The sequence below is a fragment of the Gopherus flavomarginatus genome, chromosome 5, assembly GCF_025201925.1.
Source record: "Gopherus flavomarginatus isolate rGopFla2 chromosome 5, rGopFla2.mat.asm, whole genome shotgun sequence".
Taxonomy (NCBI): domain Eukaryota; kingdom Metazoa; phylum Chordata; order Testudines; family Testudinidae; genus Gopherus; species Gopherus flavomarginatus.
The window spans coordinates 2,885,578-2,904,603 of NC_066621.1; the positions used below are offsets into that span (position 1 = coordinate 2,885,578).

At 43.0% G+C, this 19,026-nt stretch overlaps 2 protein-coding genes across 2 annotated transcripts in view; both read left to right on the forward strand.

Annotated features, from left to right (window-relative positions):
* LOC127052735 (olfactory receptor 4S2-like) overlaps positions 1-19,026 on the forward strand; it is an 86,271-nt gene that overhangs the window by 31,303 nt on the left and 35,942 nt on the right. The gene's annotated exons all lie outside the window — the stretch shown is intronic.
* Positions 7,248-8,243, forward strand: LOC127052843 (olfactory receptor 4S2-like). The gene has a single exon (XM_050956962.1). It carries the CDS (start codon positions 7,248-7,250, stop codon positions 8,175-8,177), a length of 930 nt encoding a protein of 309 aa, XP_050812919.1. The 3' UTR covers positions 8,178-8,243.

Below are 19,026 nucleotides of genomic sequence, written 5' to 3' on the forward strand. Positions count from 1 at the left end.
GCCAGGTTATTTGAGCTTCTTAACCCCTTACAGGTAAAGTGATTCTGTACCTCTGGCCAGGAGGGATTTTATTTTCCTGCATACATAAAGGTTGTTACCCTTCCCTTTATATTTATGACAGTTACCAAATGTGAAATGCAAAAAACCTGACTCCCCCACAACACACAAGGCAAGCCTACTACAACCCCAAACACAAAGCAACTCCTCTCCCTTCAACATCCACGTATAGTCTCTAGAGACTGATAGAATCACATGTCTCCATAGGCGCTGATTTCCCTTCTGCCCAATGGGTGCTTGACCCCTCCCCATCCCTGGCCCCGCCCCTGTCCCACCTCTTCCGGCCCCTGCATTTAAAAAATGTATGTAGGGGCAAAATTAGAAAGGCCAAGACACAAAATGAGATCAAACTAGCTTGAGACATAAAGGGTAACAACAAAACATTCTACAAATACATTAGAAGCAAGAGGAAGACCAACGACAGGGTAGGCCCATTACTAAATGAAGAGGGGAAAACAATAAAAGACAATGTGCAAATGGCAGAAGTGCTAAATGACTTCTTGGTTATGGGGGGGGGGGAGGAAATTCCTATCTGAGGATAGGACAAGCAATGGGCTTAAATTGCAGCAAGGGCGGTTTAGGTTGAATATTACAAAAAACTTCCTAACTGTCAGGGTGGTTCGGCACTGAAATAAATTCCATAGGGAGACTGTGGAATCTCCATCATTGGAGATTTTTAAGAGTAGGTTAGACAAACACCTGTCTGGGATGTTCTAGATGGTGTTGGGCCTGCCATGAGTGCAGGGGGCTGGACTTGATGACCTCTCCAGGTCCCTTCCAGTCCTATGATTCTATGAAAATGTTGACTATTATATTATTATAATCTGACATGAGATGCCCCATTAGGACATAACTTGACAATTATGCACTACTACTATGAAAATTATAAAAGTATGGTAAAAATGAAAATAAAGTAGAAAACATTTCAAAACAAAAAGTTTGTATTATTTTTCTGAAATTAAATTTTCTGATTTCTTTTTATGGGAATTTGCACTGAAGTAGATATGATTTCATGAAAAAATCATTTAAATTGATATGACATTGTTAGAAACCTAAACAAAAAGCTTTCGAATGCACGTAAGGATTTTCTGTACTCTATGGCCTTGCTAAAATATACCAAATCCTACAGAGCACTTATGGAACAATGGGCCAAATGCTTGATTCATAGTCAAGTGCAGTTGTGTTCCAGCATTGTCAGAAGAAATCATTGCAAAAGATGGAATCTCCATATTTTATTTTTACAATCCAGCAGAGCTTCAAAATCCTGGAGGTTGCAGGTTCCATTAAGAATGTCCTTTGATTGTTGGTAACTTAGTAACTTTTGAAGTAGGACTCGGATCTAATGATAACTTTTTTTTTATAATCTTGTTCTTATCCCAGATAAACACCGACAGAGGGATACAATGGTAACATGCAGAGATACTTAGCGTAGGTCCCATGGGCATAATTAAAACTTCTTTGGAAAACAAAAGTTCTGTAATGACGCAAGTTGCAAACTAAATTATACTGTTACACTCAATTACTTAGCTACAAAGTGAGAATATGCCATGCACAATAAGAATCAGAGGAGTCTCCAGATGCCGAAGTAAACTTGGAACAAAAGAATTCCAGACACTGGTTTGCTTCACTCATATTAGCCCAGCTCCTATGCCTGGTCTAATAGTTAAAACAAAGCAAAACAAAAAAATGGATTGATGACTGTATCTACAACCAAAGCAAGCACTTTGGGTCACTCTGATCCATTGAGTTCTGTTCTTTGTTTTGTGTGGTTTCAGCTTTTGGGTGTCCATTGGTATGTTTAGGAAAGTGTTTGCAAACCCCAACCTTTTCACAGATAGTATTGCAAATTCTTCTGAAAATTGGTCCCAGAAAGAGCATTTTTCCACCTTTCATTAGTCTCCAGATGAAAAAGTTTTATATCCTTCACTTCAAATGGGAAGTAGGAAGTATATCGTATGGCTCAGGTGTCCTGTCTCCGAAAAGAACAAATAGCAAAGATGGAATAGTTAAGATGAGCAATTTGTGAACAACGCATAAATGAACATCATTTGGCCCAACTACTGTCCAAATTCCTATAAATACCAAATTCATTTTAAGGAAATCAGGTTCATTTGACAAATGATTTGTTAAGTAAAACTGAGTCTAATTCCCAGTGACTACTGTTTTAAAGGAATAAGTTGACTTTGCCATGTGCCTGCGCTGAGAGAGATCTCAGATTCTCGGTTTTGTGTCATTAAAGATAGGCTAACATCACAAGTCTCTCATTATGGATCAATGCAGGACTGGTTCCGTCAGTCGGTAAGTGAGGTTGTGGGTGTTTATCCCCACTCCCAATACATCTCTTGCCGAAATGAGCAAGGGCAGCAACCTCCTAAATCTGTGTGGCCTTTGATCCAGGTCCCAGTGAAATCAATGGGAACCTTTCACTGGCTTTCACCGTAAGAACACAGCACCACTGGTGGTGCTAGACTTCCCACTCCAGCTGTAGGCTCAGAGCATGGAGTGGCATGTAAGCAACATCCTGTGACAAAATGTGGCAGGACCCCTTTGGGCATGCACTTCCCCAGAGCCCTCGCTGCTTGATATTGGTATAATGTCTCTGCTGCAAAGCTTGCTGAATCATTCCTTCCATGGGTCCTTGCACTGTTATTACTGACGCCTGTAACTTTACTGCATGAGCACGTAGAACAGAAATCGGAATATTGCTAAATCTCTTCTTTAAGCGATTGCTTAGGACTAGAGTGAGCTGACTTTTTTAAAATTGAAACTTTTTTACCAGCAAAATGCAGATTTAAGTAAACTTGTTGATTTCATTGAATTGTTTTGGTAAGGGGGAAGGGAAACTTTTAAAAAGTTTCAAAAAAAATAAATATTTTGTTTTGATTTTTCTAAAACAATCTTTTAGTTTTTTTGGTTCAAAATGACTTTTTGTTTTAACATTTCCTTTACTTTTATTTAAAAAAAATATTAAAAATTGCACAAAACCAAATCAACATGTTTCATTAACGGTCCAAAAAATATTTCTTTTGACCCAAAATGAACATTTTTAAAAACTATTCAATTTACCAAAATTTTCATTTTGGTTCAACCCAGAACAGTTCGTCTCCCACACAATTTCTCTTTGGAATTTCCAGTGAACTGAGAAATCTATTTACAGGACTCTACTTAGAAGCGATAGCTGTTCACACCCAACATTTCCTAGAGGGCTAAGTCTCCATTGCTACACTTCTCAAGATCCCTCTTCCTGAGCGTTAGGAGACAACTGAAGACTTTGACACAGGAGTTCCTGCAATGTCTTGTTATGTAGAAAGGGGTCAATGGAATGAACCAGATATGAATCACGTTTGCAATAGAAAGGTCTCCAACTTATAGCACAATCTGTTGGTAAAACCTCTAATTGTAAGTGTGAGACACAGGACAACTAAAGGGACTAAAGACCAAATTTGTGAAGGTATTTAGATGTTGTACTGCTCCATATCACAAGGCCTGAGTGACTTAGATTGCTGAATCCCATTTTCAAAAGTGATTTAGACACTTAAAAACCTACGTCTCAGTCTGACTTAGGCTGCTTAGAAGCTGTCAGTTTTGAAAAGGCAGTGTAGCTAAGGCCCTTAGCTCTTGTAATACTGAGAGGAGAAATGCCTAAAAATCTGGGCTTAACTGTCAACACGCACCAAACGTTTGCCTGAAAGATTTATCCAAAGCAATATGGCGTAGCTTCCTCTTCACTGTGACTTCCAATGGAATCACCATGAAATGCCTCTGGGAATACATTACCCAAGGCAATGTCATGCTACCACTATATGATTCACTCTAAATGTTTCTGCTGTAACTTCACAGATCATTGGCTTTTAGCTCACGCTAAGTGGCAGCAATAGGGCTTTGGGTGAGTTACTCACTTAGGGATGCCACAAAGGGCACTCTGAGCCTTGTGTCTATTCATCAGGAGGGGCATCAGATTCCTTCACCCTCCCCATCATCTTGGATGTGTGGATTCTGTGCTCACCTCTTCCATTTGTTGCGGTCACTCTCTGGTGGCACAAAGCTAACACACACAGACCCCCACCAAGGCATGAGTCATGAGACCTAGGAGCAGTATGGGGATGCCTGAAGGCTCGGTGGTGCCAAATTCAGTACAGAGAGAGAAGAGTCCGAGCAAACAGTTTGTGAACGACTCAGAAGTGAAAATTACCCATCTGAACATTGTCATGTATACTGAAGAGTTACAAATATGGTTAAAGAAAATCAGTATTGCTTGTCTGAATAATTTGCTTAGCAAAAACGGGGATAAATTCTCAATGAATGCTATGTCAGTGAAATAGTCTGAGTGTCTCAAATGACTGCTTGATCTGGCCATATCATTGCAATTGTGGTTTCATGACACAGTGCTGTGTTGCCACAGGGAATAACTAACTCTTCTCTTAAGATGGACCAGTTAGTCTATGGCTGCATAAGTAGAATGGAGGGTATCAAGCCATATTCTCTTCCCTCCCACCCCCATGTACAGATTTTGAAAAGCCATACAAAGTACAAACATCTTCTGTATCCTTGATTCCATGGTCCCACTCCTGTTTTTGTAGCAACTTCCATCTGTGACACTCAACACACCAAGGATTTAACTGGGGATCTCTGGAGGTAAAGGCAGGAGTTGGTACAGCTTGAATTAAAGAGGAACAGCTTCAGCACTTATGCACATAGGAAGGTTCGAGACACACATTCACTAGTGAGTTACACTTTCACTGTGAATGGTACCAATTGCCTGTATGAGATGGGAGGTCCCAGCACCAGTGATGTTGCTAGACTTCCCTCACTTTCCACAGCAGTGGCACCCCAGACTAAGCATAGGGTGGAACACAAATAACATCCTGGAAAGGAAGCAGCAGTGGCCACATCACCAGGCATTTCCTCAGAACTCCCGTCATCCTGTGCAGCCAGGGTTTCTGTGAGAACTGATGCTGCAGTGAAATCCCGTTGTCACAAGCCCTGGTCCTGTCACAGCTGAGTCCCATTATCACGTAGAAGAGAAATCCAAGCATTCTTCAGTCCCATATAGAAGTGATTAAGGGGTGATGCAAAAGCCACTGAAGTCAACCTGGCATTTTTCCATTGATTTTGTTGGGTATGAGTTCTCTTCGGTTAAGACCTGATCCAATGGCTGTTCATACACAGCAGGTCGACAGAGCTTGTTGTCTTTTGCCCAAGTTCTCAAGGTCCACTTTCTAAGCATAGGAGTGAAATGAGGAATTTGACCCCGGATTTCCTGTGCCTTCTTCTTATGTAGGGGACACAAGTAGAAGGAACCAGATACTAGCAAGATTTCTAAGGCCATCACTTGGTGAAAATAGGAGAAGGCAGGTGAGGGAGGGTGTCATATTGAAAGATGGAGTTTGAAAAGAATGAAAGGAACTAACTCTCAGCAGAGCTTTGAAAGTTTGCTTCAAAGACTTGTTTAAAGTTGTCTAGGGGAGTGCTTCTTCAAAACTATTTCCAGTGAAGAAGCCTTGAAAAGCCCCTGGGAGCTCATTAACCAGGCAATGACGCACTGCCACTACATATTTATTTTAAATATTTCTTTTGTGACTTCACAGCAAGAAGAGAGACAATTTTTTCCACAGATCTTGTTGGGTCTTAGATTTTGCAGAGTGAGGGATGGAGATGGTCTTAGACCTGAGGCTTTGTGAGTTGGGAAAGTGGTTGCTGTGAAAAGAATGCTGAGGTCTGCCTTGAGCAAACCACTTCTCTAGTTCGCTTCTGTGGCCTTGGCAGAATTGACAGAGAGCAAAGGACATCCTAACACAGGGCTTGTAAAGGTGTTAGGATGAAATTTACAAAGCAAAAAATTCATATCGCAGGGAGTCACTAATGACCTTGTAAATCGCCCTCATCAACTGCTCACTGTTGTTCAGACCTGAAGATCTTTGCTGCGGGAGCAGGTTAGAAGCAGGGAAAATAAAACCCATCACCATCCAGGTAAGTTTTGAGATCTGCAAATACAACCCAGCAAGGCTGAGTATTTCATGCTGTTCTTTTCCTGCTCAGCTCTACCAATGTAAAAAAAAAAAAAGAAAGAACTTGTTAGGATTCATTCCAATCTAATTCCCGCTCCACCAATCAGTCTCCAACTAATTCACCTAAAATACGATGAATGACTCTAAAATCTTCATTGCAAGTTTCCCTCTTGAAAAATCTTCATATTATTCTAATTTTAGTTTTGAAATGTATGAAAAAGGTTTATTAGATGCTAGTCTGTAAGCCATGACCATCCCCACCTCATAATTAATCCATTCCTGCTTATGAGAGCACGTAAATACTTTTGTTTGAAGACAGAAAATTTAATTCCAGTCACGTCACATCAAATGGTAACACACAAAAGGGCAAGTTCACTAGTAGGTTTCAGCTGATTTCCACCACTCTGGTGTCGGAGTTAACTGGTCAATCAAACAGTGTTTATGGCTACTTTGCATTTTTGGAGGAGCTTTAATAATCTAAAGTTTATGCATGAGTTCTGCTGAAAGATTAGTGTTCCAATTCTAATTGAAATTGGGGTTTTGTGTAAAGCTGGTCAAAATTCTCCACAGAAACCATTTTTTCCAGTTAAAATGGCATTTCAACTAAATGTAAATGTTGTGAAATAATTTTGTGATCAAAATAATCGGAGCAGTTTTCAAACATTGGTTACTGAACAAGATAACTCAGTTTCATGTTTGCATGTATAAATAAAAACTCTTTTGAGAATTTATGTGCTCAGATGCAAAGGTAAGAGATATGGTTTCCTTGCTTGAAAAATGGGATTTCTGAAGGTGTTTAACAATGCAGTACGAATAAAATAGAATGAGTGTGATGGAAGGGCTGATTGCAAAGCGTAGTTAAGATTAAATTTTTCACTTCCAGTTAAAGTCTTTGATGATTCACTATTGGGGAAGAAAAGAATGAATCGGCTTCAGAGTTTCCATTCTAATAATTTTGAGTATTTAAGGTTAATGGCAATATGCAACACAAGCCAATTTCCTCTAGTTCCTTGAGTTACATAGCGCTCATTTTCATTTTTGGACAAAGTCTATCACTTCAGTCAATGCATCTTGACATTTATCTCATCACCGGTCAATATCTGTTGATTGTTCCTCTCCTTCTTTTGTGTCATGGCAGATGGATTAGTGGGATTCCATATACCTGTTATTTAAACTGAGTCCATGGAACCCACACAGAATGTGACTGAATTCATCCTTTTGGGACTTTGCCACAATGAGATGTTACAGCCTGTATGTTTTGTGTTCTTTGTACTCCTCTATATCGCTACTGTGCTGGGAAACCTTCTAATTATTGTCACTGTAAAGAACAGCCAATATCTGAAGTCTCCCATGTATTTCTTCCTCAGCTACCTGTCCTTTGTAGACATGTGCTTTTCCTCTGTCACTGCCCCAAAACTGATTGCGGACTTCTTCGTGGAGAGGAAAACCATCTCCTTTGACGGCTGCATAGCACAGCTGTTTGTGGCCCATTTCTTTGGGTGCACTGAAATCTTCCTCCTCACTGTGATGGCATATGATCGTTACACCGCGATCTGCAAACCCCTCCATTACACAAGCATCATGACCGGGTGTGTTTGTGGTTCCCTTGTGATGGCTTCATGGGTGGGTGGCTTTGTGCATTCCTTAGTTCAGACTCTCCTGACCATCCAGTTGCCCTTCTGTGGGCCCAACAAGATTGACCACTATTTCTGTGATGTGCATCCTTTGCTGAAACTGGCCTGCACTGACACTTATCTTGTTGGCGTCATGGTCATTGCCAATACAGGGATGATTTCCCTGACCTGTTTTGTTGTGCTGGTTGTGTCCTATGTCATCATCTTAGTCTCCTTGAGAACTCGTTCCTCCGAAGGTCGTCGCAAAGCTCTTTCCACCTGTGCCTCCCATATTGCTGTAGTGATTATATTTTTCGGGCCATGTATCTTCATGTATTTAAGACCTTCCACCACCTTCTCAGAGGATAAGATGGTCACGGTGTTCTACACCATTATCACCCCTCTGCTGAATCCCTTGATTTATACCTTACGCAATGAGGAGGTTAAAAATGCCATGAGAAAATTATGGAGCAGAAAAACAACGTTAAGGGTGAAATGAAAAATGGGATGTGTGGAATGAAACTTTCTAAGTTTGAGGGGAATTAGCAAAGTTTGGTTTCCCTAAACTTTTATTCTTACCTCGTTTATTAGGTTTTCTGATTAAGTTTAAGTTAGTCAAGTAAACCCTAAGTTAGTTCTGATAGCTCTGAGCATTAGTTTCTTCTAAGCACTGCATCTCTCATTGAAGAATTGAGAAATCCCAACCGTGAGGCTGGGCCTGTGTCTCTTATCACCAGGTTATCAAGGAAGAGTATGAGTATATTAAGCAAAGCTGTGTAGCATAGAATATTATATTACCATATGTATTTTTTGAATAGCAGTAATGCAATTGTAACTTTATAACTCTGATTATTTTACTGTTTACTTCCTATTTCATTGATTTTAATAAAAAGTCTTTACAGCTATATCTGTGAGCTTCCTTTCATACCCCGAGGGTCCTTTGTAAATTCTATGGAGTCTGATTCAGGACAAGAACTTTTATCTTCTGATCAAACAGATTGGTAAGCTAATAAACAATTATTAATTATAATATTAATGAAATTAAAATAGAATTAAATCAATAGCTTACATTAATATTATAAGTACACCCTAAATCAGGATACACCTTACCATTCTACTTTGATGTGAATGCTTCCAACATTTAAGGCTCAGTGAAAAGTGGAAATTTTTCCAGTTCTTTGGTCAATTTTATACCTAATTTCAGATAGATTATTTGTGGTCATTATTGTAGTCCCAGTAGCACTGGAGCAGTATGACCCATCGATAGCCCTGGACTCCTGCTCTGAAGTCATGGGGTAGTAGTCTTGGTTCTGTTATATTATGAATTTGAGTCAGTCACTTTCTTTCTCTGGACCTCTGCTTCCCTCCTATGTTTTGCCATTTTAGACTGTAATCTCTTCAGGGCAGGTACGGTCTTTTACTATGTTTGTACAGTACCAAGCACATGGAGTCCCAGTTTCAGTTGAGTCCACTAGGCAATGCTGGAATACTACTACCAGTAATAATTTTGCATTATGTTCTCATGAACATGTAGGCATGTGCTCACTATGAGGATCTGTTAATGCAATGTATATGTTAAATGCAATGTAAATGGAATGCGTATTCCATTCTGTGCATCCGAAGAAGTGAGCTGTAACCCATGAAAGCTTATGCTGAAATAAATATGTTAGTCTCTAAGGTGCCATAAGTACTCCTCTTCTTTTTGTGGATACTGACTAACACGGCTGCTACTCTGAGTTCTGGTGAAGAGATGATCAGATTCACCTCGATTAATTCCAATGATGTTACTTGCCCTTCTAAAGAAGCTACATTCAATTTGAGAGATGAACACTCATTAAAATAAGGAAAGATGAAGTTAAAAGTTACTTGGACAAGTTAGATGTTTTCAAGTCACCAGGACCTGATGAAATGCATCCTAGAATACCCAAGGAACTTGCTTAGGAGATATCTGAGCCATTAGTTATTATTTTTGAAAAGTCCTGGAAGACAAGAGAGATTCCAGAAGACTGGAAAAGAGCACATATAGTGCTTATCTCTAAAAAGGGAAATAAAGGCAACCCAGGCAATTAAAGACTAGTCAGCTTCACTTCTGTACCAGCTAAGATAATGGAGGAAATAATTAGGGAATCAATATCTAGAAGTTAATAAGGTGATAAGTGATAGTCAGCATGGGTTTGTCAAGAAGAAATCATGTCAAACCAACCGGAGACCCTTTTTGACAGGGTAACGAGCCTTGTGGATAGGGGGAATGTGTTAGATGTGGTATAGCTCGACTTTAGTAAGGCTTGTGATACAGTCTTGCATGACCTTCTAATTAAGAAACTAGGCAAATACAATCTAGAAGGAACTACTATAAAGTGGATGCATAACTGGTTGGAAAACTGCTCCCACAGGGTATTTATCAATGGTTCATAGTCATGGCAGAAGGGCAGAATGAGTGGGGTCCTGCAGGGATCAGTTCTGGGACTGATTTATTCAATGTCTTCATCAACCATTTAGATAATGGCATAGAGAGTGCACTTATAAAGTTTATGGATGATACCAAGCTGGGAGGGGTTGCAAGTAACTTGGAGGATAGGATGAAAATTCAAAATGATCTGGAGAAACTGGAGAAGTGTTCTGAAGTAAATAGGATGAAATTCAAGAAGGACAAATTCAAAATGCTCCACTTAGGAAGCAACAATCAGTTGAACACATAGAATGGGAAATGACTGCCTTGGAAGAGTACTGCGGAAAGGGATCTGGGGTCATAGCAGACCACAAGTTAAATATGAGTCAACAGTGTAAAGCTTTTGCAATAAAAGCAAACATCCTTCTGGAATGTATTAGCAGGAGTATTGGAAGCAAGACACCAGAAGTAATTCTTCCGTTATACTCTGTACTGATTAGGCTTGAATTGGAGCACTGTGTCCAGTAGTGGGTGCCACATTTCAGGAAGGATGTGGCTAAATTGCAGGGAGTCCAGAGAAGAGCAACAAAAAATTATTAAAGGTCTAGAAAACATGAGCTATGAGGGAAGATTGAAAGAATTGGGTTTGTTTAGTCTGCAAAAGAGAAGACTGAGAGGGGACATGAGAACAGTTTTCAAGTATCTAAAAGGTTGTTAGAAGAAGGAGGGAGAAAAATTATTCTCAGTCTCTGAGGATAGGACAAGCAATGGGCTTAAATAGCAGCAAGGGCGGTTTAGGTTGACTATTAAGAAAAACTTCCTAACTGTCAGGGTGGATCGGCACTGGAATAAATTGCCTAAGGAGGTTGTGTATATTCCATGATCGGAGATTTTTAAGAGCAGGTTAGACAAACACCTGTCAGGGATGTTCTAGATGGTGCTGGGCCTGCCATGAGTGCAGGGGACTGGACCCAGGGCCGGCGCTTCCATTGAGGCGAACTAGGCAATTGCCTAGGGTGCCAGGATTTTCAGGGGGTTGCATTTTGCCGGGGGTGGGGCAGCAGGAGGCTCTGGTGGACCTGCCGCAGTCGTGCCTGCGGAGGGTCTGTTGGTCCGCGGCTCCGGTGGAGCTGCCACAGGCACGGCTGTGGCAGCTCCACCGGGGCTGCGGACCAACGGGCCCTCCGCAGAAATGGCTGCGGCAGCTTCACCGGAGCTCCAGGAGTGGCGTGCGGGGCGGTGAAAAGACTGTGCTCCTAGGGCGTGAAAAACTCTAGCGCCTTTCCTGACTCGACCTGATTACCTCTCCAGGATCCTTCCAGTCCTATGATTCTATGAAAATGTTGACTATCATATTATTATAATCTAACATGAGATGTCCCATTAGGACATAACTTAACAATTGTGCACTACTACTATGAAAATAATAAAAGTATGGTAAAAATGAAAATAAAGTAGAAAACATTTTAAAACTACAAGTTTGAATTATTTTTCTGAAATTAAGTTTTCTGATTTATTTTTATGGGAATTTGCACTGAAGTAGATATGATTTCATGAAAAAAATCATTTAAATTGATATCATTTTGTCGGACAGAAAACTAAACAAAAAGCTTTTGAATGCACATAAGGATTTTCTGTACTCTACGGCCTTGCTAAAATATACCAAATCGTACAGAGAACTTATGGAACAATGGGCCAAATGCTTGATTCATAGTCAAGTGCAGCTGTGTTCCAGCATTGTCAGAAGAAATCATTGCAAAAGATGGAATCTCCATATTTTATTTTTACAACCCAGCAGAGCTTCAAAATCCTGGAGGTTGCAGGTTCCATTAAGAATTTCCTTTGATTGTTGGTAACTTAGTAACTTTTGAAGTAGGACTCGGATCTAATGATAACTTTTTTTTTTATAATCTTGTTCTTATCTCAGATAAACACCAACACAGGGATACAACGGTAACATCCAGAGATACTTAGTGTAGGTCCAGTGGGCATAATTAAAACTTCTTTGGAAAACAAAAGTTCTGTAATGACGCAAGTTGCAAACTAAATTATACTGTTACACTCAATTACTTAGCTACAAAGTGAGAATATGCCATGCACAATAAGAGTCAGAGGAGTCTCCAGATGCTGAAGTTAACTTGGAACAAAAGAATTCCAGACACTGGTTTGCTTCACTCACATTAGCTTAGCTCCTATGCCTGGTCTAATAGTTAAAACAAAGTAAAACAAAAAAATGGATTGATGACTATATCTACAACCAAAGCATGCAGTTCGAGTCACTCTGATCCTTTGAGTTCTGTTCTTTGTTTTGTGTGGTTTCAGCTTTTGCATGTCCACTGGTATGTTTAGGAAAGTGTTTGCAAACCCCAACCTTTTCACAGATATTATTGCAAATTCTTCTGAAAATTGGTCCCAGAAAGAGCATTTTTCCACCTTTCATTAGTCTCCAGATGAAAAAGTTTTATATTCTTCACTTCAAATGGGAAGTAGGAAGTATATCGTATGGCTCAGGTGTCCTGTCTCCGAAAAGAACAAATAGCAAAGATGGAATAGTTAAGGTGAACGATTTGTGAACAACGCATAAATGAACATCATTTGGCCCAACTACTGTCCAAATTCTTATAAATACCAAATTCATTCTAAGGAAATCAGGTTCATTTGACAAATGATTTGTTAAGCAAAACTGAGTCTAATTCCCAGTGACTACTGTTTTAAAGGAACAAGTTGACTTTGCCATGTGCCTGCGCTGAGAGAGATCTCAGATTCTCGGTTTTGTGTCATTACAGATAGGCTAACATCACAAGTCTCTCATTATTGATCAATGCAGGACTGGTTCCGTCAGTCGGTAAGTGAGGTTGTGGGTGTTTATCCCCACTCCCAATACATCTCTTGCCGAAATGAGCAAGGGCAGCAACCTCCTAAATCTGTGTGGCCTTTGATCCAGGTCCCAGTGAAATCAATGGGAACCTTTCACTGGCTTTCACCGTAAGAACACAGCACCACTGGTGGTGCTAGACTTCCCACTCCAGCTGTAGGCCCAGAGCAGTCATGGAGTGGCATGTAAGCAACATCCTGTGACAAAATGTGGCAGGACCCCTTTGGGCATGCACTTCCCCAGAGCCCTCACTGCTTGATATTGGTATAATGTCTCTGCTGCAAAGCTTGCTGAATCATTCCTTCCATGGGTCCTTGCACTGTTTTGATTGAGGCCTGTAACTTTACTGCATGAGCACGTAGAACAGAAATCGGAATATTGTTAAATCTCTTCTTTTAGTGATTGCTTAGGACTAGAGTGAGCTGACTTTTTTAAAATTGAAACTTTTTTTACCAGCAAAATGCAGATTTAAGTAAACTTTTGATTTCACTGAATTGTTTTGGTAAGGGGGAAGGGAAAATTTTAAAAAGTTAAAAAGAAATAAATATTTTGTTTTGATTTTTCTAAAACAATCTTTTAGTTTTTTTGGTTCAAAATGACTTTTTGTTTTAACATTTCCTTTACTTTTATTAAAAAAAATAAAAAAAATATTAAAAATTGCACAAAACCAAATCAACATGTTTTATTAATGGTCCAACAAAATATTTCATTTGACCCAAAATGAACTTTTAAAAAAGCTTTTCAATTCATCAAACTTTTCGTTTTGGTTCAATCTAGAACAGTTCCTCTCCCACACAATTTCTCTTTGGAATTTCCAGTGAACTGAGAAATCTATTTACACGACTCTACTTAGAAGCGATAGTTGTTCACACCCAACATTTCCTAGAGGGCTAAGTCTCCATTGCTACACTTCTCAAGATCCCTCTTCCTGAGCGTTAGGAGACAACTGAAGACTTTGACACAGGAGTTCCTGCAATGTCTTGTTACGTAGAAAGGGGTCAATGGAATGAACCAGATATGAATCACGTTTGCAATAGAAAGGCCTCCAACCTATAGCACAATCTGTTGGTAAAACCTCTAATTGTAAGTGTGAGACACAGAACAACTAAAGGGACTAAAGACCAAATTTGTGAAGGTATTTAGATGTTGTTTTGCTCCGTGTCACAAGGCCTGAGTGACTTAGATTGCTGAATCCCATTTTCAAAAGCGATTTAGACACTTAGAAGCCTAAGTCTCAGTCTCACTTAGGCTGCTTAGAAGCTGTCAATTTTGAAAAGTTAGTGTAGCTAAGGCCCTTAGCTCTTGTAATACTGAGAGGAGAAATGCCTAAAAATCTGGGCTTAACTGTCAACATGCACCTAACGTTTGCCTGAAAGATTTATCCAAAGCAATATGGAGTAGCTGCCTCTTCACTGTGACTTCCAATGGAATCACCATGAAATGCTTCTGGGAATGCATTACCCAAGGCAATGTCATGCTACCACTATATGATTCACTCTAAATGTTTCTGCTGTAACTTCACAGATCATTGGCTTTTAGCTCATGCTAAGTGGTAGGAATAGGGCTTTGGGTGAGTTACTCACTTAGGGATGCCACAAAGGGCACTCTGAGCCTTGTGTCTATTCATCAGGAGGGGCATCAGATTCCTTCACCCTCCCCATCATCTTCGATGTGTGGATTCTGTGCTCACCTCTTCCATTTGTTGTGGCCACTCTCTGGTGGCACAGAGCTAACACACACAGACCCCCACCAAGGCATGAGTCATGAGACCTAGGAGCAGTATGGGGATGCCTGAAGGCTCGGTGGTGCCAAATTCAGTACAGAGAGAGAAGAGTCCAAGCAAACAGTTAGTGAACAAATTAGAAGTGAAAATTACCCATCTGAACATTGTCATGTATACTTAAGTGTTACAAATATGGTCAAAGAAAATCAGTATTGCTTGTCTGAATAATTTGCTTAGCAAAAACGGGGATAAATTCTCAATGAATGCTATGTCAGTGAAATAGTCTGAGTGTCTCAAATGACTGCTTGATCTGGCCATATCATTGCAATTGTGGTTTCATGACACAGTGCTGTGTTGCCTCAGGGAAAAACTAACTCTTCTCTTAAGATGGATCAGTTTGCTTTTGGCTGCATAAGGAGAAGGGAGGATAACAAGCCATATTCTCTTCCCTCCCACCCCCATGTACAAAATTTGAAAAGCCATACAAAGTACAAACATCTTCTATATCCTTGATTCCATGGTCCCACTCCTGTTTTTGTAGCAACTTCCATCTGTGACACCCAACGCACCAAGGATTTAACTGGGGATCTCTGGAGGTAAAGGCAGGAGTTGGTACAGCTTGAATTAAAGAGGAACAACTTCAGCACTTAGGCACATAGGAAGGTCGGAGACACACGTTCACTAGTGAGTTACACTTTCACTGTGAATGGTACCAATTGCCTGTATGAGATGGGAGGTCCCAGCACCAGTGATGCTGCTAGACTTTCCTCACTTTCCAGAGCAGTGGCACCCCAGACTAAGCATAGGGTGGAACACAAGATAACATCCTGGAATGGAGGCAGCAGTGGCCACATCACCAGGCATTTCCTGAGAACTCCCATCACCCTGTGCAGCCAGGGTGTCTCTTAGAACTGGTGCTGCAGTGAAATCCCATTGCCCCAGTCTTGTCACAAGCCCTGGTCCTGTCACAGCTGAGTCACACCATCACGTAGAAGAGAAATCCAAGCATTCTTCAGTCCCATATATCAGTGATTAAGGGGTGATGCAAAAGCCACTGAAGTCAACCTGGCATTTTTCCATTGATTTTGTTGGGCATGAGTTCTCTTCGATTAAGGCCTGATCCAATGGCTGTTCATGCACTGCATGTCCACAGAGCTTGTTGTCTTTTGCACAAGTTCTCAAGGTCCACTTTCTAAGCATAGGAGTGAAATGAGGAAGTTGGCACAGGATTTCAGGGGACACAAGTAGAAGGAACCAGATACTAGCAAGATCTCTAAGGCCATCACTTGGTGAAAATTGGAGAAGGCAGGTGATGGAGGATGTCATATTGAATGCTGGAGTTTGAAAAGAATGAAAGGAACTAACTCTCAGCAGAGCTTTGAAAGTTTGCTTCAAAGACTTGTTTAAAGTTGTCTAGGGGAGTGCTTCTTCAAAACTATTTCCAGTGAAGAAGCCTTGAAAAGCCCACTGGGAGCTCATTAACCAGGCAATGACGCACTGCCACTCCATATTTATTTTAAATATTTCTGCTGTGACTTCACAGCAAGGAGAGAGACAATTTTTCCCACAGATCTTGTTGGGTCTTAGATTTTGCAGAGTGAGGGATGGAGACGGTCTTAGACCTGAGGCTTTGTGAGTTGGGAAAGTGGTTGCTGTGAAAAAAATTCTGAGGTCTGCCTTGAGCAAACCACTTCTCTAGTTCGCTTCTGTGGCCTTGGCAGAATTGACAGAGAGCAAAGGACATCCTAACACAGGGCTTGTAAAGGTGTTAGGATGAAATTTACAAAGCAGAAAATTCATATCGCAGGGAGTCACTGATGACCTTGTAAATCACTCTCATCAACTGCTCACTGTTGTTCAGACCGGAACACCTTTGCTGCGGGAGCAGGTTAGAAGCAGGGAAAATAAAACTCATCACCATCCAGGTAAGTTTTGAGATCTGCAAATACAACCCAGCAAGGCTGAGTATTTCATGCTGTTTTTTCCTGCTCAGCTCTACCAATGTAAAAGAAGACACAAAAAAACACAACTTATTAGGATTCATTCCAATCTAATTCCCCCTCCACCAATCAGTCTCCAACTAACTCACCTAAAATACGATGAATGACTCTAAAATCTTCATTGCAAGTTTCCCTCTTGAAAAATCTTCATATTATTTTAAGTCTAGATTTTAAATGTATAAAATAGGTTTATTAGATGTTAGTCTGTAAGCAATGACCATCCCCACCTATTATTTAATCCATTCCTGCTTATGACAACACATAAATTCTTCTTCGAGTGATTGCTCATATCCATTCCAGTTAGGTGTACGCGCCGCGCGTGCACATTCGTCGGAAAACTTTTACCCTAGCAACTCAGTGGGCCGGCAGGTCGCCCCCTAGAGTGGCGCCACCATGGCGCTCGATATATACCTCTGCCGGCCCACCCGCTCCTCAGTTCCTTCTTACCGCCCGTGTCGGTCGTTGGAACAGTGGAGCGCGGCTTAGCTGACCTCCACTTCCCTAGCTACTCGTATTTCTCGTATATAGTTACGCAGTTATAACCCTTTTATTTATATATTTGTATAGTTATACGTTTTCTTTGCTAACATGGTTAGTTTAGTTACCGGGGTTCGGGAAGTAGCCCCTTCCATGAACCCGGTCCCGGAGCCCATGCGGGGCTCACCGGTTTTTTCGAATGGGCCGGCGTGCCAGAAGCCGCGGCCGAAGGGAGATCCACGACTCCTGTTTCAAGTGCCTCGGGGAATCACACTTGACAGCTAAGTGCCCCATTTGCAAGGCTTTTAAGCCGAGAACAAAACGGTGTGGGATTTTCACTTACCCCTCCACCTGGGGCGCCGAGCGATGATCAAGCGGCGGGCAGTAGAGCCTCCTTGGCACCGGACCCCGCCGATACTACCAAGGCCTTTCGGCACCGGCCGTCGCCGGCACCGATATCGGCTCGGCACCGCTCCCTTCTTCCGAGGTCGAGAGAGCCTACGATTCCTGCTGGTGCCTGATGGCTCCCCGGCACGCGCCGTGGTTGAGACCCCCTGCTCCTGCTGCTTCCGTGCCGTCTGCATCGCAGCCAGGGAGCTCGTCTAAGTTGGATTACCTGGCACCGACACCTGCAGAGGCACCGATGACGTCGACACCGTCGTTTCCAGTCCCCCAGGGCCACGGAATCCGGTGCCTGGCAGCTCCCCGGCACGCGCCGTGGTAGAGCTTACTGCTCCTGCTGCTTCTGTGCCAACGGCACCGCAGCCAGAGAGCTCATCTAAGACGGATCACCCGGCACCGATGACGTCGGCACCGTCGATCCCGGTCCCACGAGGGCCGTGGAATCCGGTGCCTGACGGCTCCCCGGCACGCGCCGTGGTTGAGCTCCTGCTCCTGCTGCTTCCGTGCCAGCGGCACTGCAGCCAGTGAGCCCGTCTAGGTCGGATCGCCCGGCACCAACACCTGCTGAGGCATCGACGACGTCGGCACCGTCGATCCCGGTCCCGTAAGGGCCGTAGAATCCGGTGCCTGACGGCTCCCCGGCACGCGCCGTGGTTGAGCTACTGCTCCTGCTGCTTCCGTGCCAGCGGCACTGCAGCCAGTGAGCCCGTCTAGGTCGGATCGCCCGGCACCGACACCTGCTGAGGCATCGACGACGTCGGCACCGTCAATCCCGGTCCCGTAAGGGCCGTAGAATCCGGTGCCTGACGGCTCCCTGGCACGCGCCGTGGTTGAGCTACTGCTCCTGCTGCTTCCGTGCCAGCGGCACCGCAGCCAGAGAGCTCGTCTGAGTCAGATCGCCCGGCACCGACGCCTGCTGCGGCACCGATGACGTCGGCACCGCCGATCCCGGTCCTACGAGGGCCGTTAGGATCCGGTGCCTGACGGCTCCCCGGCACGCGCCGTGGTTGAGTTACTACTCATGCTGCTTCCGTGCCAACGGCACCGCAGCCAGAGGGCTCCCCTGAGTCGGATCGCCCGGCACCGACGTCTGCTGCGGCACCGATGACGTCGGCACCGTCGGTCCCGGTCCCACGAGGGCCGTTAGGATCCAGGGCGTGAGGGCTCCCCGGCACGCGCCGTGGTTGAGAGCCCTGCTCCTGCTTCCGTGCAACCTGCATCGCAGCCAGAGGGCTAGTCTCGGTCGGATTGCCCAGCACCGACGCCTCTGAGGCACCGACAATGTCGGCACCGTCGATTCCGGTCCCACAAGGGCTATCGAATCCGGTGCCTGACGACTCCCCGGCACGCGCCGTGGTTGAGCTTATTGCTCCTGCTGCTTCAGTGCCGACGGCACCGCAGCCAGCCAGCTTATCTAACTCGGATCGCCCGGCACCGAACCTCGGTACCGTCAACCCCGGTCCCACAAGGGCCGTCGAATCC